Source organism: Oncorhynchus nerka, linkage group LG18 (assembly GCF_034236695.1).
Source record: "Oncorhynchus nerka isolate Pitt River linkage group LG18, Oner_Uvic_2.0, whole genome shotgun sequence".
Taxonomy (NCBI): domain Eukaryota; kingdom Metazoa; phylum Chordata; class Actinopteri; order Salmoniformes; family Salmonidae; genus Oncorhynchus; species Oncorhynchus nerka.
The window spans coordinates 62,338,852-62,362,390 of record NC_088413.1 but is presented as its reverse complement, the minus strand read 5'-3'; the positions used below and the strand labels follow the sequence as shown (position 1 = coordinate 62,362,390).

Here is a 23,539-nt window from a genome sequence, read left to right as displayed (position 1 = left end):
TTAGTCCAGATAGATATTTGGTTAACTATTTAACTATCTGTATAGACCCTTTTTTGACTAATCATATACGCTGCTGCTACTGTTTACTGTCCGTCACTTTATACATACAGTGCCTTCAGAAAGTAGTCATACCCCTAGACTTATTCCACATTCTGTTGTGTTACAGCCTGAATTCGAAATGGATTAAACAGATTTTATTTCTCACCCAGCTACACACAATACCCCATAATGACAAAATGAAAACGTGTTCTTAGAAATGGTTGCAAATGCATTTAAAATGAAATACAGAAATATCTAATTTACATAACTATTCACACCCCTGAGTCAATACATGTTAGAATAACATTTGGCAACGATTACAGTTGTGAGTCTTTCTGGGTAAGTCTCTAAGAGCGTTGCACACCTTGTTTGTACAATATTTGCCCATTATTCTTTTCAAAATTATTCAAGCTCTGTCAAATTGGTTGTTGATCATTGCTAGACAGCCGTTTTCAACTCTTGCCATAGATTTTCAAGCAGATTTAAGTTAAACCTGTAACTCGGCCAATCAGAAATATTCACTGTCTTCTTGGTAAGAAACTAGTGTAGATTTGTCCTTGCTTTTTAGGTTACTGTCCTGCTGAAAGGGGAATTAATCTCCCAGTTTCTGTCGGAAAGCAGACTGAACCAGGTTTTCCTCTAGGATTTTGCCTGTGCTTAGCTCCATTCTGTTTCTTTTTTATCCTGAAGAACTCCCCAGTCCTTAACGATTACAAGCATACCCATAACATGATGCAGCCACCACTATGCTTGAAAATATGGAGAGTGGTACCATCCTCAGTTTTCTCCTATCACAGCCATACAACTCTGTAACGTTCTAAAGTTATACTGTTACACATGTACAGCTGCTCAGGTTAATATAACTCACTGGGCTTGTTCGACGTTGCAGCCGACAATACAGGCGACGGCCGACTGACCTACCTACAATAAACATTTTATTATAAATAACTACTCATTATCAGTCAGTCACAATTTACCCTTGATACATTACAGTTTTGATCCTCATCGACACGGCCCCTCCTTGTTCGCTCGTCTTTGGTGGGCACGAGCAATATAAATGGCTCATCTTTGCCTCAATCAAAATAAGAGGCGTTGGCAAATAAAGTGATTTGATAAATCGTCTGTTTTCATAACCTGACAGACGTCAATTATAGCGCAAGCATGCGCTGAGAGAAAAGAGGAGGTTCTTAAAGAGAGTTTTATTTATGTTTCCAGTAGAAAAATAATTACAGCGATATTTCACAGGGACCTAATTTATTGTATTTGTCTTCTCATGCAAGAAAACTGGATAAGATTACAGTAGGAAATCAAAAACGAAGGAGAGGAGGATGAAGCGGCGCAATGCGGACTGCAGCAAACTCCGACGGCCGTTAAAACGGAACCGAATCACGGAGGGCATATACGGCAGGTATATGAAGCCAAGCGATGGGTTCTCGCGTCCGTAAGGTTTTTTTTTGTAAGACTCCTTCATTGCTTGGCTGGGTTGTGTGCGAGTATCTAGTTAGCTAACTACGGTGTCTCCTAAATGTAAAATGTCACTGACACTCGCAGTCAAGTGAAATTGGCTAGATATCAAGTAGGTAACTAGTATATTTGTGGGCAGATTAGCATAGCTAAATGGAGAGGTGTAAATTATATTTGGAGTAACGTTAGGCTACTACCAATTGATAGGCCCCAAGCCATAGCCTGGGGATGTTTTAAACACCCCTGCTTCAATTAGGCATCTCTATTAACTACGTATCCCATATTGTCTGCAGTAAACTAGCTAAATTCACCCTACTAAGACAGCCCCCTAGCTGGGGTATGGAACAGTTATACCCATTTCAGACAGGAGCTGTTATGTTACGTATAAAAATGTCAATGTTGATTACCCTTTTCAAACAGCTCCTTATTTGCAGGTATAACCCTTTGATACTTTAGTGGGAAACTGGCAAATTGGGAAGGGTGGGGGTGTTAGCGAACTAAACTCCATGGTGAAGGAAGTTTATGATGAACTTCTCCAACTGAGTGGATCAGAGGCCAGGCTTTGGAATCGAGTTCTCTGATTGGATCAATACTTAAATATATATAATGAAACGCCCACCTGTTTTGTCGTCTTGTTGCGTGCCTTTGTTTGTTGAAATCCAAACGTTTTCAATAGACGTTAATCAAATACAACCAGCGGCGGATTTAGGTAAAGGCTACACGCACAATTTACATTTTTTCATAATTCGGAATGATGACATTTGCGCGACCGCTTTTCTATCGCTCATTTGCACGTCACGTCAATGATATCAGTCACCATGTGGGACAATTAACCTTGTCGGAGTGGGCGCCCTGGTGCTAGTTTGTGAGCTAGGCAGGCTACTACCTGGGAAGGTCTGTGCGCTGCAGAAAGTATTTGACTCTAGTTAATGTTAATGAATTTACCTGCAAAAAAAGAGAACCATTCACGCCAACCCGATACCTGTATTTTGGTTACAGGGTCTGTGAAAATGCAGGAATCATGACAGACTTTAGGTGGCTTATTTTTCCATGTTCTACCCCGTACTACTTTCAAAAATACAAAAAGCAGGTATAAAAAACAAACTTAAGTTAGTGGTTTTGGTCTGCATATGAAAATGATGTTTGTAGCAGTAAACCACCCCTCTTCCAGCTTATTTGCAAACTCAGTTGGTCAAAATAACTTTGTCTTTATTGCACCCTATCATTCAGAATTGAACACATTGTAATTCAGCCAGCAGAAATGTCAACGTGCATCTAAATAAGACTACCTAATTTAAAAGCTTCTTACGGTCAATTCCCGTGTCTTAAATTGTAGGCTACAAATGATAATTTAGGCCTACACTAGTTACATAAAAACAGCTTAGTCTGCATTGCATCTGCCCTGTTTCTATCTGTGACAGCAAGCACCTCTCCTGTTGAGGTGGAATAGCTCTCAAACCCTTCTCCGTAGGGTAGTCAGCAGTTAGTTTCGCCCACGGTTGGATGCGTGTGAACTGCTTCTCTAAAATTACGTTGAACATTCTATTCTCTGACAACAGCTCTGATGGACATTCCTGCAGTCAGTATGCCAATTGCATGCGCCTTCAACTTGAGACATCTGTGGTGTTGTGCGAAAGAACTGCACATTTTAGTGGCCTTTTATTGTCCCCAGCACAAGGTACACTATTGTAACAATATTTCTGTTTAATCAGCTTCTTGATATGCCACCCCTGTCAGGTGGATGGATCATCTTGACAAAGCAGAAATGCTCACTAACAAGGATGTAAACAAATTTGTGCTCAAAATCTAAGAAATACACTTTGTGCATATGGAGCATTTCTGGCATCTTTTATATCAGCTCATGAAACATGGGACCAATACTTTACAAGTTGTGTTTATTTTTTTGTTCAGTGTAGCTGCTTGCTTGTCAAGACATGACAATTATTTACACATCATTTGTCATTGTAATAATGCTATTCTGAAGTCTATAATTGTTTAAAAAAACACATTAATTCCCAAATCTGTTATTTATCAGCGGAATATGAACTGTCAGCTGGCAAGACTGTGCAACTCCTGCTCTCCGTGGAAATAAATGTGTTCTAATAAACCCAGTCACTTCACAACATTAATAAATGCAATTTTGGAGAAAAGGCAACCATTTTGATGGCAATTATTGAAAAGTGCGAGATCCCAGCATTCTGGTGCTGTTAGATTTTTTTTTCTCAACTTACATTTTGGGGTAAATTGGTGGCATTTTATAATGAGTGTCTGGCATGACAAAAAAACGTTACAGCTGAAGCACCTCATGGCCATTGGAGTGTATAAATGGTAGGCCTATATTCACACAATTATGTTATTTATAAACTGTCAAGAAATATACCATTTTTATTAGGCTAGTGGGAGTTTTTATTTAGGAGATTAAAAAAGCAACAAGAGAATATTTAGAGTGCTCTAGATAATGATTCAACCATTGGGGTAAACAATGCAGATGAGCAACCCCATGCTTCAGCCATGTAGCCAGTCTAGCCACGATGCCGCATCAGGATACAGTTGATGATGCTTAATGCTAAAATAGCACACATGCCTACAATATGAAGCATGTACACTACCTAAACATTTTACTTTTCATTAATGTTATTGGGCTAATTTCTGGAGGGGAATATTACATTTGAAACTGTTTCATATGTTAAGGCTATTGTCATCATTTAGATTGTTTAGAAACATTTTATAAAACCAAAATCAGTTTAAATATCAGATTGTATGGTTGGCTATTGATACTTTCCCAGACTGCAAATGAAACATGAAGTCACCCATGACTGAACTTCTGCGTGCATGACTTGCTTTCCTGTGATCTTGGCCCTGACCAGTAATTTTCTCATTTTGACCAGTAGTTTTCACTTTGTATTGGGCTGGTGTGCCACTGGCAAATTTACCTGAATGTCAAGCCTTGAATACTAACTGCATTAAAAGGTGTGTAGTAATTGCTGATATGAAAGATATGTTCATAATTTTTTCGAAACCATACCACAAGCACTGCATCTTAATGTTCAGAATGTGTGTCGGGGCTCTTAGCAAAACTCCCCCATCCAGAAAATACTATCGTCAGTAGGCGCTTAAGGTAGTTGACATCTGGGAATAGGTTAGAGGTGGAGTAGCTAATCTTTGAGATTTTTATCAGGTGCTTTTTAAAGCCCAAAACTTGACACAATCCAATCTTATTGAAAAATGGTTGTAGTGTTGGACACACAAACTCATAAATGTCTCTCTCTCTCTCTCTCATATATATATATCCAGTACCTTCCTGTACCTGAAGTTCCTTGTGGTGTGGGCTCTGGTGCTGTTGGCAGACTTTGTGCTCGAGTTCAGATTTGAGTACCTGTGGCCTTTCTGGCTCTTCATCAGAAGTGTGTACGACTCCTTCAGATACCAGGGGCTGGTGAGTGTCTGGGTGGGCCTGACTGATCTTTATTTGTTTTATTTAGTTAACCTTTTATTTAACTAGATTTGTGGTTTAAAGAGCAGGCCTATGTTGTTCTCCAGAAGCTCCATCTAGCCTAAGCACTTATCTAGCTCTGCCTTGTTTTTCCACCCCCTGCTACCCCAACCAGTGTTTTCCACAAGCACATGGAGTAGCTAGCAAAGTAGAAAAAGCTTGCTGTTTGTCAATCAAATCACAGTAAGCCTATACGCCAGAACTTCGTGGCTATATATGAAACAGACTTTTTTTGTACATTTTATTTGTTTTATTTTTTAAAGTAGCGTAGTCAATTCAAGTGGAGGCATTGATGTCAGATTTGTTGTATTTAACTTGTGATTTAATCATCAAGCAAGAAATGCTGATGTGAATAATATGTGACCCACATCTCTCATTGTTGGTAGCAATGTGTTTTTCTGCTTTTTGGCAGATCTCCTACTTACCCCCCTCACATCTCCTCTCTTCTAGGCATTCTCAGTGTTCTTTGTGTGTGTGGCGTTTACCTCTGACACCATATGCCTTGCTCTTCATCCCAGTACAATGGCTGTTCTTCGCTGCCAGTACCTATGTGTGGGTGCAGTACGTGTGGCACACAGGTAAGCCTTCTTCTTAGTGAATTAGTGTGTGGGTATAAAGACTATGGTCACTGTATTTAACTATTTAAACCTAGCTGTAAAGAAATGGGACTAGTGACAGGAGGTTCACAGGATCAAATCTCACAATACTATTTCCTGGAGTGAGGCACCAGCTATAGTATACACAGAGCACATACAGTGTATTTGGAAAGTATTCAGACCCCTTCCCTTTCTACATTTTATTTGCAAATTTAAGTACAAAAATCAATAAAAAAATACCATATTTACATACGTATTCAAACCCTTTGCTATGAGACTCGAAATTGAGCTCAGGTGCATCCTGTTTCCATTGAGATGTTTCTACAACTTGATTGGAGTTCACCTGCGGTAAATTCAATTGATTGGACATGATTTGGAAAGGCACACACCTGTCAATAGAAGGTCCCACAGTTTACAGTGTATGTCAGAGCAAAAAGGGTACAAACATTTCTGCAGCATTGAAGGTCCCCAAGAACACCGTGGCCTCCATCATTCTTAAATGGAAGAAGTTTGGAACAACTAAGACTCTACTTAGAGCTGGCTGCCTGGCCAAATTGAGCAATCGGGAGAGAAGGGCCTTGGTCAGGGAGGTGACCCAGAACCCCATGGTCACTCTGACAGAGTTCCTCTGTGGAGATGGGAGAACCTTCCAGAAGGACAACCATCTCTGCAGCACAACATCAATCAGGCCTTTATGGTAGAGTGGCCAGATGAAAGCCACTCCTCAGTAAAAGGCACATGACAGCCTGCTTGGAGTTTGCCAAAGGGCATCTAAAGGACTCTGACCATGAGAAACAAGATTGGCCTGAATGCCAGGCGTCAGTCTGGAGGAAACCTGGCACCATTCCTACGGTGAAGCATGGTGGTGGCAGTATCATGCTGTGGGGATGATTTTCAGCAGCAGGGACTGGGAGATTAGTCAGGAAAGGGAAAGATGAACGTAGCAAAGTACAGAGAGATCCTTGATGAAAACCTGCTCAGGACATCAGACTGGGGCAAAGTTTCACCTTCCAACAGGACAACAACCCGAAGCACATAGCCAAGACAATGCAGGAGTGGCTTCAGGAGAAGTCTCTGAATGTCCTTGAGTGACCCAGCCAGAGCTCGGACTTTAACCTAATCTAACATCTTTGGAGAGACCTGACCGAGCTTGAGAGGATCTGCAGAGAATGGGAGTAACTCTCCAAATACAGGTGTGCCAAGCTTGTAGTGTCATACCCAAGAAGACTCAAGGCTGTAATTGCTGTCAAAGGTGTTTCAACAAAATACTGAGCAAAGTGTCTGAATACTTATGTAAATGTAATATTTCAGTTTTTTTTTAATTGAATAAATGTGCAAAAATGTCAACCTGTTTTTGATTTGTCATAATGGGGTATTGTGTGTAGATTGAGGAAAAATAACTATTTAATCCATTTTAGAATAAGGCCGTAACGTAACAAAATGTAGAAAAGGTTTAGGGGTCTGAATACTTTCTGAATACACTCAACTTGAGTGACCTACATTGACAAACTCTCCTAGTATCCTCTGAACACACACAGGTGTGTGTTTCTCTGCAGTGGGTGTGAAGCATGCGTTACCAGATTTCATCCACGTTCCCATGCTGCGTGTTATGTTTACATCGAGCCGGCTTACTTCTCAGAATCCCCTGCAGCGTCCGTAAGTGATTGTGGATGTCTGTAAAAGGTGTCAGTGCGATTTAGCCGTAGCCCCTGTTGACCAGGACATGTTGGGCTTCGGTGTAAAATTGAACTCCTGACGAGACCAAATGCCACAGTAGAGCAGAGACGCCAAACGCCTGCTGCACACACACCATCAGGCTTTGACATTAATGCTTGTCCAGGGCAGGTAAAAAAAATAGAGGCGGACAACCAGAATATAGATTAGTTGTCTGAATAGGATAAGTTAAAAATCACTATCAAACAATTACTCCAATCAGAATTGGCTCATTCAACACAGGGCAGTGTGTGGTTGACATTCTGACTAATTGCCTATTCCTATTTGCTTTTGCTCATTTCAATAAATGTTATTTGCACAAAGCAAGAGAACAATGTAGACAGACTTGTCTGTAACTCAGTGTTTGTTTGTGTCGCACTGCTTTGCTTTATCTTGGGCAGGTCGCGGTTGTAAATTAGAACTTGTTCTCAACTGGCCTACCTGGTTAAATAAAGGTGAAATAAAAAAAAACATTGACCTGAGCTCATACAACTAGTTTTTGAGTAAAAAAAAGCATAATGTATGGATTATGTTGACTATAATAAATACTCAAATTAAACATATTGTGCTATTTATCACAGACTACTTTCTGTCAAAGTTTAACAAGGACATTTGTTTTGAAACCATTTCACATTTTTAAATAGTGGCAGGATTTTATGCATTCAACCCGGGATATGGAGTATCTCGTTGGCCCTGGGCTCATCCTGATAACATTTTCAGCCGACCTCTCTTCTCAGGTGGGGATGACGACCAGGACACATTCCCATTCTTTGACCGGAATGTAACAACCTCAGCAGGGCCCTCTTCCTCATTCCAGGATTGTTCCACATCGGTTGTCTCTTGGTCTGGATCATATTCTGTGTTGTCTTCAACTTCTGACACTTCCTCCTCTAATGCATCTTCACTGTCAGTTTCCTGGCCTCTCTCCTCATCACCAGTGTCATGATCAAAGATATGATCAAGAGCCTCACATACAGTATATTGTTTGGTCATTGTGCTGTCACATAATGAATTGTGAGCAAGGCCTCAAAAAAAGCTTTATATAGAGCTGTTAGAAAAGTTCTATATATTATTGAAACAATGTTGCGATTGTTTGTTTGTGAGAATGCCAACAGGTGTGGTTCCCTTGGGGGAAAGATTCTATTGGGGAAAGGTTCCCGTGGGGGTTGCCATGGAAGCCAAGAAGGGGAGTGAGGTGTGTGTGTGTGTGCGCTCAAACACACATGCATGTGGGATCTGGGCGAGGAAGTGTTTCCATCTGAAGAATGGGCATGTGCCTGAACTCAATTTTATACACTAATTGTAGTCTAACCCATTAATTTCTAATGACCGGTCATTTTGACCGGGAACACAACAGGTGTACAAAAGTTAAATAAAAATACCCAAAATGTAATGAAAATGATCTAAATGTATTTTGTGTGGACAGTCATAGAACCTTATGACAATCAGATTAAATTAACTTTCAGAGAGAACTTGTAAATGGGTCCAATTTCACCGGAACCCAGCAGGAGGGTTAAGCCACTCTTTCAGTTTAATTCATACTAGATTTTTTTCCCCCCTCTATTGTCCAAAAATAATATTGTGATTTGTTACAGGCTTTGGTTTTCCCATTTATATTTTGAGGTTGCATGTTGGGCGCACCAATTGGTGTCACCTCGTATGCTTTACACCTGTGCTGGCTTGTCATCTCGTTAGTCAGAAAGAATTTGGCTGGCCCAGTGTTCCAGTTGTCTTGAGAGATGTGGAGGGTTAACACCTTTTAAGTTGTTGTGTCTAAGTTTGATGTGGGTTTTTATTTTGTTTGCCTCTTCTTGGGCAAATTTAGTGGGCGCTCGTGGTGGGTGTCTTGGGTGCCAGTTGTTGTTGCTAGTCAACATTCAGTGGAGTGTCTTTCAGAACCCCTCCTAAAACCACAACTGTTTTGGTTGATTTCAGTTACTCTTTGTTAGTTCCCCCTTCTGTTTGATCGGCAACTTTTGTTTTTCTTGCTGGAGAATGTAACAGCTATCCCCCATTCCTTATCACTACTGAAAAGCTGCCCTTTTGTGGTTGTGTGTCTCATTTCGTCACTCAAAAGCTGATCTACTCTGCTGCTGTCGTGATGTTTGTTCTTTGTCTGGTGAGGGAGGCTGCTGTACTGACCACCCTGTAAGCCTCTGGTTTCATGTTCAGAGGAAGTAAATCTGCACATATATAATTATTTAAAATGTTTTCTGTTCTAAAACTTATATTTTTCTTCACAGAAAGGGGGGTCTGTCTCCCCACAGTGTCCCTTTGGATACTATTTGTGTACATAGAGGCAGCCATCAGATTCAAAGACCTGAAGAACTTCCATGTGGACTTGTGTCGCCCATTCGCTTCACATTGGTAAGTTAAGTGTTTTGTCCAAGCCCTGGCAGGATCTTTGTCTAGGCTATATGTGTGGATCTGTGAGGAAGATGGACTAAGATTCCGTCTCAGACCCACAGGCCAAGGAGGGAAGTGTTCTGCCCCATTTGACTCTCGGAAAACAATATTCCGCTTGTTAAGCATAATATACAAGTAATGATGTCTGTATATCCCCCAAGCTTGTGAATCGTTGTCTTGGTGATGTGTTGTCTGAACTTACTTACCCCCCTGAACTCTATCCATCTCTGTAGCATTGGCTACCCAGTGGTGACGCTGGGCTTTGGATTCAACAGCTACGTCAGCTATAAGATGCGCTTAAGAAGGCAGGAGGTGGTGCAGAAGGAGAACGAGTTCTACATGCAGCTCCTGCTGCAGGCCCTGCCACCAGAGCAACAGATGCTCCAGAGACAGGAAAGGGAGGCAGAGGAAGGTGAGAGATGCACACAACTGATGCTCCAGACACAGTCCAAGTGATGTTGGTCAAATGTGTTTAATCTCACTTTCATTCTCTCCTTTCTTACTTCCACCTTCCATTCAGCTGCATTAGCTAAAGGGATATCTGAGATGGACTCCATCCCAGTCTCACAGAATGGTGCCCCCGCCAGTAAAAAAATGGCAGCTATACTGCCGGAGCTGGAGTACAGAGATAAAGGGAAAGAGGGCCGCGAGGCCAAAAAGCAACACAACAGCATCCAGCCGTCATCGGTAGACTCTAAACTCCAGGAGATTGAGTACATGGAGAACCATATGAACAATAAGAGACTCACCACAGAGCTGGTGGGCAGCACAGAGAACCTGCTGCTGAAGGAGGATAACTCCTCATCCTCGAAAAACTACAAGAACTCCAGCAGAAACGCGGCAGTCAACTCCTTGCCCTGCAGACACTGCGCCACCAACGGCAGCGTCCCATCAGCCCCTTCCTCCTTTTCCTGGGGGAAGAAGCAGAAGTGTGCAGTGGGGAAGGGTCCAGCAGTCGGCTCTCACAGGGATCCAACAGACAACTGCATCCCTAACAATCAGCTAAGCAAGCCTGAGGCGCTTGTACGGTAAGAGGGTCTTTCTATAAACTAGAGTACCATTGAGGATTTCCAATACTGGACAAATTGTTACAGCTGTTAAGTCACTGATCTGCCATTTTTTTTTTACACTACATTAATCTCTCTAGGGTATATGGGACGCTAGCGTCCCACCTGGCCAACATCCAGTGAGATTAAAAATTGAGAAAAGATACAACTATTTTACATAGGTTTAAAGATGAACTTCTTGTGAATCCAACCATGGTGTCAGATATATATAAAAAATGCTTTACGGTGAAAGCATACCTTATTTTAGAACATAGCCCAGCAGACAAATTATTACAAACAGTAACCAGCCAAGTAGAAGAGTTACAAGTCAGAAAGAGAGAAAATTAATCACTTACCTTTGATCTTCATATGTTTGCAACCGGACAATAACGTTGTCAATATAAAAGGTAAACAAGAAAGACTCTCGGTCGCGCATGAAAAAGCTCTGTGACACGTCAGGGTCCACTCATTCAGACTGCTCTTACTCCCTCATTTTTCAGAATACAAGCCTGAAACAATTTCTAAAAGACTGTTGACATCTAGTGGAAGGCATAGGAACTGCAATTTGAGTCCGAAGTCAATGAATACTGGAATGGCATTGAATAGAAAACTACAAACAAAAAAAATCCAACTTCCTGAATGGATTTCTCAGGTTTTCGCCTGCCAACTCCGTTCTGTTATACTCACAGACATTATTTTAACAGTTTTGGAAACTTTAGTGTTTTCTATCCAAATCTACTAATTATATGCATATGCTATATTCTGGGCCTGAGCAGAAGGCTGTTTAATTTGGGCACGCTTTTAATCCAAAATTCCAAATGCTGCCCCCTACCCTAGAGAAGTTAAGATATAATGGGGGATCATAGCTATATTCAATAAAATTCACCAGTTGATTTAAAGCCTATGTTTATCCCGTTCTCATGGTTGGTGTCTTGACGGATTTGTCCAAAATCGTGTGACATTTCTGTCTTTGCATTTATACCAGTTTAAGTTGTCGTTATCATATATTAAGCATTAATCAGTTACAGTGCCTTCAGAAAGTATTCACACCCCTTTCCACATTGGTGTTAGCCTAAATTTAAAATGGATTAAATTGAGATTTTGTCACTGGCCTACACCCAATACCCCATAATGTCAAAGTGTAATGATGTTTATTTAAAAAAAGGTTTTGACCAATGAATTAAAAATGAAAGCAGATGTTTTAACCTCTAGTGACACCCCATCCCGTGAACGGGACCGTTGTCATCATTTGACACTAATTAGCATAACTCAACGGGCATAAATCTTCCTAGAAAATCTTCCTATTCATGAAAATCACAAGTGAAATATATTGTAACACAGCTTAGCCTTTTGTTAATCACCCTGTCATCTCAGATTTTCAAAATATGCTTTACAGCCAAAGATAGACAAGCATTTGTGTAAGTTTATCGATAGCATAGCATTATGCCTTGCTAGCAGCAGGCAACCTTGTCATGAAAAGCAATCAAATTAAATTGTTTACCTTTGATGAACTGCGGATGTTTTCACTCACGAGACTCCCAGGTAGATAGCCAAAGTTCATTTTTTCCCAAAAGATTATTTTTGTAGGCGAAATAGCTCTGTTTGTTCTTCACGTTTGGCTGAGAAATCGACCGGAAATTGCGGTCACGACAATGCCGAATTAGCTCCATAATATCGACAAACATGGCAAACGTTGTTTAGAATCAATCCTCAAGGTGTTTTTCAAATATCTATTCGATAATATATCCACCGGGACAATTGGTTTCTCAGTAGAAGCGATTGGAATAATGGCTACCTCTGTACTTTACGCAAGATTTTCTCCGGGAGCATCATGTGACCACTTGCGCAATGTAGCCCCCTACGGGTATTCTTCAACATAAATGCGTAAAACTACGTCACAATGCTGTAGACACCTTGGGGAATACGTAGAAAGCGTAAGCTGGTTCATAGCACATTCACAGCACAATGGGGACTCATTGGCACGCAGCTCTTTCAAAATATGGGGCACTTCCGGATTGGATTTTTCTCAGGCTTTCACCTGCAACATCAGTTCTGTTATACTCACAGACAATATCTTTACAGTTTTGGAAACGTTAGTGTTTTCTATCCAAAGCTGTCAATTGTATGCATATTCTAGCATCTTGTCCTGACAAAATATCCCATTTAAAACGGGAACGTTTATTTTCCAAAAATGAAAATACTGCCCCTAGAGTCGCAACAGGTTTTAAGACAAAGTATTCAACCCCTTTGTTATGGCAAGCCTAAATGGGTTCAGTAGTAAACATTTGCTTAACAGGTCACACAATAAGTTGCACGGACTCTGTGAAATAAGTGTTAACCATGATTTTTGAATGACTACCTAAGTTCTGTACCCCACCCATACAATTGTCTGCCAGGTTCCTCAGTCGAGCAGTACATTTCAAACAGTGCGATTCAACTACAAAGATCAGGGAGGTTTTTCAATGCCTCACGAAGAAGGGCATCTATTGGTAGATGGGTAAAAATGCAGACATTGAATATCCCTTTGGGCATGGTGTAGTTAGTCATTACACTTTGGATGGCGTATCAATACACCAAGTCACTACGAAGATTTCCTAACTCATTTTCCGGAGAGGAAGGAAACAGTTCAGGTATTTCACCATGAAGCCAATGGTGACTTTAAAACAGTTAGAGTTTAATGGCTGTGATGGGAGGAAACTAAGGACGGCTCAACATTTGAGTTACTCCACAATACTAACCCAATTGACAGTGAAAAGAAGGAAACCTTTACAGAATTTATTTTTCTTTCTCCAAAACATGCATCCTGTTTGCAACAAGGCACTAAAGTAATACTGCAAAAATGTGGCAAGGCAATTAAACCTTTTGTTCTGATTACAAAGTGTTATGTTTGGGGCAAATACTAAGTACCACTCTCTATATTTTTCTTACTTTTTTAGGTTATTGTCGTGCTGAAATGTGAATTTGCCTTCCAGTGTCTGGAAAGCAGACTGAACCAGGTTTTCTTTTAGGATTTTGCCTGTGCTTTGCCCTATTGTTTCTTTTTTTTTATCTTAAACCCTTGGCAAAAAAGGAAATACGAAGCAGAGTAAACTCTGGTCCTTCTAAAACCTACTTTTCTAAAATAATGTGAGCTATAGCTTGCAAAATAAACAAATTTGATTCTGGGTGACAAGGCTATTTTTCCCCAACATTTTCCTCATGAAATTGCTAAATGTTTTTGTTTCCTTTGCTTCCTTACTTCCTAGTGTTGCGATACTGGTATTGTGACAACACTAATGTATTAACAGGAGTAACTCCTGCCTGGATGTCACAGTTCTCACATTTTCAGGCCAAAGTATCAGTAACTTGCTGGTGCATGAAGGGTGCCTCCCTTTTATCAGATCCCACAGTCCCTGATCTCAAACGGACCATGCTGCACATAGATAGGCATTAAGTAGACCTGTTTCAGCTGTGATATCATTGGACTGGGGTGTGAGAAAGTTGGACTATTACAATCTATGGTTTGCCACAAAATTATGCTGGCTGAAAATGAGAACATTGAGTTGTATGTCTGACCTTTTTGTTTATTTAGTTGTACAACTGGGTGTGTGATGGTGCTGTACAGACACATTGGTGTGAGTGGGGGTGTAAGGTTGTTGGTGAAATCAGCAGAAAGTCAAATGAATGATGGTGTTTGTGGCAAGTTGTCAAATCAAATCAAATGTTATTTGTCACATACACATGGTTAGCAGATGTTAATGCGAGTATAGCGAAATGCTTGTGCTTCTAGTTCCGACAATGCAGTAATAACCAACAAGGAATCTAGCTAACAATTCCAAAACTACTACCTTATCGATTGTGCATCTGTAGAAGTTTGTGAGTGCTTTTGGTGACAAGCCAAATTTCTTCAGCCTCCTGAGGTTGAAGAGACGCTGCTGCGCCTTCTTCACAATGCTGTCTGTGTGGGTGGACCAATTCAGTTTGTCTGTGATGTGTACGCCGAGGAACTTAAAACTTACTACCCTCTTCACTACTGTTCCATCGATGTGGATAGGGGGTGTTCCCTCTGCTGTTTCCTGAAGTCCACAATCATCTCCTTAGTTTTGTTGACGTTGAGTGTGAGGTTATTTTCCTGACACCACACTCCGAGGGCCCTCACCTCCTCCCTGTAGGCCGTCTCGTCGTTGTTGGTAATCAAGCCTACCACTGTTGTGTCGTCCGCAAACTTGATGATTGAGTTGGAGCCGTGCGTGGCCACGCAGTCGTGGGTGAACAGGGAGTACAGAAGAGGGCTCAGAACGCACCCTTGTGGGGCGGAGATGTTGTTTTTGCCTACCCTCACCACCTGGGGGCGGCCCATCAGGAAGTCCAGTACCCAGTTGCACAGGGCGGGGTCGAGACCCAGGGTCTCGAGCTTGATGACGAGCTTGGAGTGCACTACGGTGTTAAATGCCGAGCTGTAGTCGATGAATAGCATTCTCACATAGGTATTCCTCTTGTCCAGATGGGTTAGGGCAGTGTGCAGTGTGGTTGAGATTGCATCGTCTGTGGACCTATTTGGGCGGTAAGCAAATTGGAGTGGGTCTAGGGTGTCAGGTAGGGTGAAGGTGATATGGTCCTTGACTAGTCTCTCAAAGCACTTCATGATGACGGAAGTGAGTGCTACGGGGCGGTAGTCGTTTAGCTCAGTTACCTTAGCTTTCTTGGGAACAGGAACAATGGTGGCCCTCTTGAAGCATGTGGGAACAACAGACTGGGATAGGGATTGATTGAATATGTCCGTAAACACACCAGCCAGCTGGTCTGCGCATGCTCTGAGGGCGCGGCTGGGGATGCCGTCTGGGCCTGCAGCCTTGCGAGGGTTGACACGTTTAAATGTTTTCCTCACGTCGGCTGCAGTGAAGGAGAGTCCGCATGTTTTGGTGGCGGGCCGTGTCAGTGGCACTGTATTGTCCTCAAAGCGGGCAAAAAAGTTATTTAGTCTGCCTGGGAGCAAGACATCCTGGTCCGTGACGGGGCTGGTTTTCTTTTTGTAATCCGTGATTGGTAACATGTGTGCCCTGCTTTTGCCACACTGACTTGGGGCTTCCCTGCCTACATTATTTGGACAGTAGTAGGGCTGTGACGATACCAGTATTGCAATATTTTTTCCATGGCAAAAATGGAACCGCGAAGCAGACCTAACTCTTCTGTCCTTCAATAACCTGCTGTGTATATCAAATGTGTTCTATAGGTTGTAAAATAAATGTGACTGGATAACATGTTTGTTTCCAACATTAGGGCCGTTTTCCTAAAAGTTAAATCAGTTTTGTTAGTATCGTGGCAAGGAAACAAGTATCGCCATACTGGTATAGTCCCAGCCCTAGACAGTAGCCTATAGGCTTAGTCGAAATTTTTGCTGTATACACTTTTGGCTGAAGGGTGTTTTCTTACTGGTTAGTGTTGAATTGATTGTACACTTGTAAAGACAAAAGCTGTGTCTAGTATGAAAGAAAGGAAAGTCATTTTAAAGCGCAAAGAGGAGACATTTCATCAATTCAGAACCACACATAATTAAATGGTTACAGCTTAATCAACAATTTGGAATATCAAAACGCTGACTATATCAATCGGCAATGACCTGATTGGCTAAGGAAAACAACTGACGACAGACAAACACTAAAACAACTGTCAGGGACAGGCCAACAGCCAGAATGGAGGGCTGAAGGCAAATCTGCCATCAGCAGGAGGCTTTGACAGCCGTAATACTTAGGCCACAGCCAAATACAAACCTCTACGCAGCAGCACTCCACAGAAAAGAGTTGAGTAACAAGATGGCCCTACTAAAACAGTCTTATGAGCAGATGAAACCAATAAACATTTACCAAAGCCTGGAGAAAGGAATTGTGGATGATCCCAAAACCTACAGTTTCTGCATAACGCATACACCGAATCTTTATCAAATTCTTTCTCATCCTTCTCTAGTCATCCCTTCCTCATTTTCTTTCCTTTCCCCCTCTACCACTGCAGGCTGGAGCAGGATGTGAAGAAGCTGAAGGCAGACCTTCAGGCCAGCAGACAGGTGGAGCAGGACCTGCGCAGTCAGATCGGCTCCCTTGGCAGCGCTGAACGCTCCATCCGCTCTGAACTGGGCCAGCTTCGCCAGGAGAACGAGCTGCTGCAGAACAAGTGAGTGGGCAGGTTAAAGGTTAGGAATTGACCACTGGATCTGATGACCTGCTGGGAACAGTGGGACTAGCGTTGCTAATAAAGTTAGGTAGCTTGCTTAATTTTGACAATATGGTCAAACATTCTACATTATCCACATTGACAAGTTTGTAATTGTCAAAAAAGGATGCCATCTTCTGGTTGAAAATGTGAAATGTCGCAACTCGGGTAACACACAATGGTCCAACTTGGTCATTGAAGTGAATTTCCTACTCCATACTTCCAATAGCACGTGAGGTTTTTCCTAGTCGGGGTAATGCAGTCAGGAAAAACTCAGGGGACCTAGTTCAGACCTAAAGGTTATCACTGCTTGAAAACCCAGGACTGAGCTTGGAATGTCCATGTCAAAATGCTAGTCTAAAATACAAATAATTCTGGTGTGAGGACTGGTCATAGTAAAGTTTATAGATGGGATCCTGTCTTCTTTATATCACGGCAGCAGAGAGAGCACTTATGCATCTGGCTGCTTTAATTGGCCAATTAAGTAATCACTGACCAGCTGGGGACTCCTGGGTGTCCTTGGTAAGGAGCATTACATAAGACCACCCTAATATGGTAGTTAGTTAGCATGTACATACAGACACAAACTCTGTGGTTATGGGTGTTAATTATCTGATGCAATTAAAGGTGACATGTAGGCCCTCCCAGCCTGCCCCTAATGACCAGCTTATTCCTATTGCCGCTCAAGAGAGTCTGTTTCAATCGTTCGGTCTGTTGGTGGAGACTGGTGCACATAGCTCTGTTGGCTATGCTCAAAGCTAGGCAAAGGATGCTAGGCTAAGGATTACGAAAGTGCAAAGAAATTATTTAAAGTTTACTTGGTTACCAAACTCAGCCATCCTGCCCTCTCACCATCTCCACACACGGTTAACTTACACTCATGATGAAAATGACTACCTTTTAGTACTGTTAAGAGTGAGCATGCACACACTGGGGGTGGAATGGAATCTCACTGGCTGCTGGCTAGCATGGTGCTGCATGGTCTGTGGCTGCTGTGTGTGTGCAGACTCCATAACACCATCCAGGCCAAGCAGAAGGACAAGCAGACCATGGGCCAGCTGGAAAAGAGGCTGAAAGTTGAGCAGGAGGCCCACACCAACGCAGAGAAACAACTTGCAGATGAGAAGAAACGCAAGAAGCTGGAGGATGCCACTGCAGCCAGAGCCGTCGCACTAGCAGCCGCATCCAGGTATAGGCTCCAGAGATATTCACAACTATTTCATAAATACATCTGCGTTTAGTTGAGTTCTCTGTCTGCTCCACAGGGGGGAGTGCACAGATACAATGAGGAGGCGGGTCACGGAGCTGGAGACTGAGTGTAAGAAACTAACCATGGACATCAAGCTCAAAGAAGACCAGCTCGGAGAGCTGGAGATGACCGTGCAGGTGAGGTTCAGTTAAGATGGGTATGTTTTTGTTGAAAACAGGATGTCAAGAACATGTTTAGTTAAGGTAGCTAAAATGTTGACTCTATCCCAATATTAGCCCTAATTATTTAAGAAGACTAGGTCTAAGGGCATTCCATAGTGACATGTCCTGGTCCAGAAATACTGAGGAGAATTTCTGTCTGCAATAAAGCCCTTTTTATGGGGTAAAAACTCATTCTGATTTGGGTGGACCTGGCTCCCAAGTGGGTGAGCCTATGCCCACCCATGCGTCCCTGCCCAGTCATGTGAAATCCATATATTGTGGCCTAATGAATTTAATTCAAATGCCTGATTTCCTTCTATGAACTGTAACTCTGTAAAATGACTCATTCACACCTGCTGTACACTGGCACACAGACAATGTCACTTATAGTGATGTGTTCTTCCCCCTCAGGAGCTCCAGAAGTACAAGGAGAATGAGAAGGACACAGAAGTGCTGATGTCAGCGCTGTCGGCCATGCAGGAAAAGACCCAGCACCTGGAGAACAGCCTGTCTGCAGAGACCCGCATCAAACTGGACCTGTTCTCAGCACTGGGTGATGTCAAGAGACAGCTGGAGATCACACAAGGTCAGTGTCTAGCTTGGGTCTAGCCCCTCTGCAGTACTGCCTCAGTCACACCTATTTCCTACTGTATGTGATTGATGTAGAATAGGTTGCATGACATTTTGTGTGCGTCTGTCTCAGGTCAGATGCCGCAGAAGGACCAGGAGATCAAGGACCTGAAGCAGAAGATAGCTGAGGTGATGGCTGTCATGCCCAGCATCTCCTACACAGCTGACAGCAGCAACATGACTCCCATGGCCCTCCACTACTCCTCCAAGTTCATGGACACAAGTCCCTCTGGCCTGGACCCAAATGCCTCCATCTACCAGCCACTCAAAAAGTGAACGCTTCCTCCAACCTGTCATTCTCTTTTTGTCTTTTATTTAAGCCGACCTCCAGATCTTCGACTTGTTTTACCTTGTCAGATCCGAAGGATGTTGTATTGTGACTATTTATTATATATATTTTTTAGAAGACTAAGGGACATCACATGTAAACAATTTTTTTATTTTGGTAAATGTCTAGTGAAACCTTACAGAATTGGGCTTATGTAGGATGTTTCAGTTCCCCCTTCTACTCCATCTGTTACTTGGTCTTGGTTAATTCTGGTGTTTGTTTTATTAATTTAAAATCTGTGATGTGGATCTCTGCTAGCAGGAGTGCTCACACTTATTTCCATGTTGGAAGTTCTTATTGCTGAGAGTGGATACCCATTTATTTTTATGGTAGGACGTTACAATCTGTACGCTGGTATGGACTCTAGCCCTGTTTTGTCAATGGTATTTTTCAGTTGTGAATATCAGACCAAATTGAACGTTCCATTGGCTGTTGTTGGGGTTTTGTGGTATTGGTTCTATTATGTTTGAAGGTGGATTGTGTGGTCTCCTATTTACTTGTCGATCTTACCACAAAGTTGAATAAAAAAAAATCACTGGGATGAGAACAGAGCTGTACCAAGATGTTATGTTAGAATAACAAGGGATAAACTGTCAACGTAAACCATCCTCAACAACTCCAAATGTTGAGTATCATCTACAAAATTACATTTATTTCCCAAAAAGCACCCTAATTTCTACAATACTTTCCAAAAGGCTGTATTAAGAGAAGTTAATGATATGCCTTCTCTTTAAGCTCAGAATAGTCTTTCGCAAATTGTCATGATCACAGTGCCTTGAGACAGGACCTCAGTGGTGGGAGTTAGTAGCCTGCTATGCTAGAAAGGACTGAAGTACAGGGCTTTCCAACCACATACAATTATAACCTGGACCCTAACCATAGGTTCAGAAAAGATAGCCCATCTACTTTCTCAACAGATCTGACAATATGGCCACTTGTCTAGCATGGTCTAATATGGTAACATTACTACGAAGTCTACTCCAAACAGGCTCCCAGCATGGGAGTCTACTGCATCCAACTATAACACATCTCTCTACTGGAAACTCCTGTTCCTTTAACTATTGTCCCTACTTATGTTTTTATTGTTTTGACTTAATTGCACGATTAAAATTCCACCGTTGATGGATTTTATGTGTCTCTGACCTGTGTGTGTAAGTTATACAAGAAATAAGGCTCTGGAAATGAACGTTACTTTTTTTTCACAGAATTCTGCATGATAAATCTCCTTTTATTGCTGAATACGCAACTTCAGCCCATTTGCCAAGAAAGGATTGATTGTTTTCTAGGAATATACTGCAAAGACATTGGTTGACGTGTTTGACATTCATTCTCCTCTGACTTGTCTAAAGTATGTCAAGCAGGTGGGAAAACTGCTCACCTGTTTGTAGTAGACTGTTTACGTAGTTGAACGTTTTGTAAATGTTACAGTATTGGCTACTGCCTGGGACATAGGTGTTAAGAACAGTCAACAATTTATTTGGTATTGTTTTTTACATTTTATTTAACCTTCATCATTCCCGTCATTTTCATTCCCTGCAGGGAGGAATAGTTTGAGCCTGATGTGGTTTGCTGTCATCTGAAATGGTCATTTGTGTGGTTATAACCTACTGTATATGGAAACTTTTTCTACAGATTAGTTTAGTCAATTGGTCCTTCAACTGATGTTGAAAGTATAAAAACATTTATTTTTAATTATGCCCAGTCATTGCTCTGTTTCTCCAAGTCTAACCTCGGCTAGGCTCGAACACTGAGGTTTACAAGGAATAAATTATTTTCTTGCAAATGTTCAGTCGGGAGTTCCTTTCCTTGTCCTTTATGACATAATACTTAAACATCATCAGGCAGCAGAGTTAAGTCAGAAAGAGCAATTAAATGTTAGTCATCTCACTTCCACTAGGAGGCAGTGTCCATCTCTTCAGTTCTACAAAGCCTCTGGTCCTCAGCTTTTTTGTTGTTGTGGGGGTTCACTCTAAATTAAATCCAATCACAGCTATTAAACTAGCTGCCTCTGTGCAATAGGCTGTTCAGCCAAGCCTGGGACACATAAGATGGTAAATGGCAGAGGTCGCAGGGCTAATATATTGATTACCTTAATCCCCAGACCAGTCTGAGCACTTAAACCCACTGCCCTGTTTTCTTCTATCACTGAACCCTCTGTTTTTTTCTCTATCCGCATCTTTGGCTGTCTGAGCGCCACATAGTGAAATAATCACTAGAGCCTTTTAGAAATAGAATGACCTCTCGGCCAACGATTTCTAAATAACAGAACTGTAAATGGAAACAATAGGGGCTGCCTGTTTGTTCACTTAGATTTTTGCATTTCAGGTTCTTCAAGATGTTGCTCTCAATGAACCCTTTTAAGATTAAGTATGGCTTTGACAAAGAATTCCCTCATGCTTTGTATCCAAATACGCTGACAAACACATGGATCTGGTTTTGGAGATTGTTGCACCCACTCAGCTGAGTTGCATGGGCATTCCACACTGCAAGGCATAGAGGCCCCCCAAACCACGCATATTAGAGGCGCCCTATCAGGCATAAATCTGTAGAAAAATAATTGATTGCATACATTTAATCCTGAGTGCTTTGTTCCAAATTAACGTCTCAATTTGGCACATTGACCATTCAGATTTGACAGATTAAAATGGGTCTTTTCAAGCAATCTGAATCTGGCAAAGTATACAGTAAACAAATCATGAAGCCATTATGCAATGCAAATTTAGCTCAGAATTTTGATTTATTTCTATTGTCTGCTATTAAATAGATATCTACTGTGCTGGCAATGAGGATGTAATATAGGAGGCCATTGGTGTGAATTACGTGGGGGACAATCAGTACTCCTGTGGATAGACACTCGCTCACCACAACTGATTTTTAAGACTGGCCAAGATTGATATTATCAGACTGTCAAACAAACATGATGTGCATGAATTATAGTTAGGTAGTACATTCATTATACATGAATAATTATTTCACACGTTCCCCCTGCCAGCAGAGCAAGAGTTGGCTGCATTTTCATATCAAATATGTGCCTTCAGCGACTGCCTACGTCAAATCAAATGTTATTGGTCGCATACACATATTTAGCAGATGTTATTGCCACTGTAGAGAAATGCTTGTATTTCTAGCTCCAACAGTGCAGTAATATCTAACAATGCACACATCTAAAATTGACCTACTCACTTGAACCTGTCTTGGATCACTTTCTTTCCTCCAATGCTGAATGAATTGATAATGAAAAATATAAATTCCATTCATCTTTTTGCTTTAAAGTCTAGGATACTGTCATGTGTACTATTTCAAACCAAGTTATGCTAATGCACCTGGGAACACTACATTGTAGAACTACAGTGCCTTGCACGCCCAATTTTTCAGTTTTTGATTTGTTAAAGTTTGAAATATCCAATAAATGTCGTTCCACTTCATGATTGTGTCCCACTTGTTGTTGATTCTTCACAAAAGAATACAGTTTTATATCTTTATGTTTGAAGCCTGAAATGTGGCAAAAGGTCGCAAAGTTCAAGGGGGCCGAATACTTTCGCAAGGCACTGTATTTCTTTATCTGTGGCATGTCATCTCCTTTGAAATCTGGAAGTGCTGGATATTTTGAATTCCAACCCCCCGAGTGCACAATGTGAATAGGTGATGACTGGTGTTAACTCAGGGAAATTAAATGTGGAAAGTGCACCTTTTGCTGGGGTACAACATAAGGATCTTATCTATTCTGAACAAAAATATAAAAACGCAACATGCAGCAATGTCAAATATTTTACTGAGTTACAGTTCATACAGCTCACATCAACAGCATCCACCCGGACACCCTAGACCCACCCCAATTCGCATACCTCCCCAACAGATCCACAGATGACACAATCTCAATCGCACTCCACAATCTTAAACTCACCACTAAGCTAAGGACTTTGGGACTAAACACCTCCCTCTGCAACTGGATCCTGGACTTCCTGACGGGCCGCCCCCAGGTGGTAAGAGTAGACAACACGTCTGCCACGCTGATTCTTAACACTGGGGCCCCTCAGGGGTGTGTACTTAGTCCCCTTCTGTATTCCCACGACTGCCTGGCCAAACACGACTCCAACACCATCATTAAGTTTGCTGACGACACAACAGTGGTAGTGATCACCGACAACGATGAGACGGCCTAAAGGGAGGAGGTCAGAGAACTGGCAGTGGTGCCAGGACAAAAACCTCCCTCGATGTGAGCAAGACA

General features: G+C 41.8%; 1 protein-coding gene across 1 annotated transcript; it reads left to right on the top strand.

Moving 5' to 3' along the window:
* The first annotated feature begins 1,192 nt into the window (after positions 1-1,192).
* LOC115146296 (macoilin-like) lies at positions 1,193-22,736 on the top strand. Its single transcript, XM_029688293.2, is given in 12 exon segments — positions 1,193-1,447; positions 4,798-4,939; positions 5,447-5,497; positions 5,499-5,574; positions 9,549-9,672; positions 9,945-10,123; positions 10,232-10,739; positions 16,746-16,904; positions 17,950-18,132; positions 18,209-18,329; positions 18,765-18,939; positions 19,057-22,736. Coding segments are annotated over 12 exon segments (2,001 nt in total). The 5' UTR covers positions 1,193-1,367; the 3' UTR covers positions 19,260-22,736.
* The last annotated feature ends 803 nt before the right edge of the window (positions 22,737-23,539 follow it).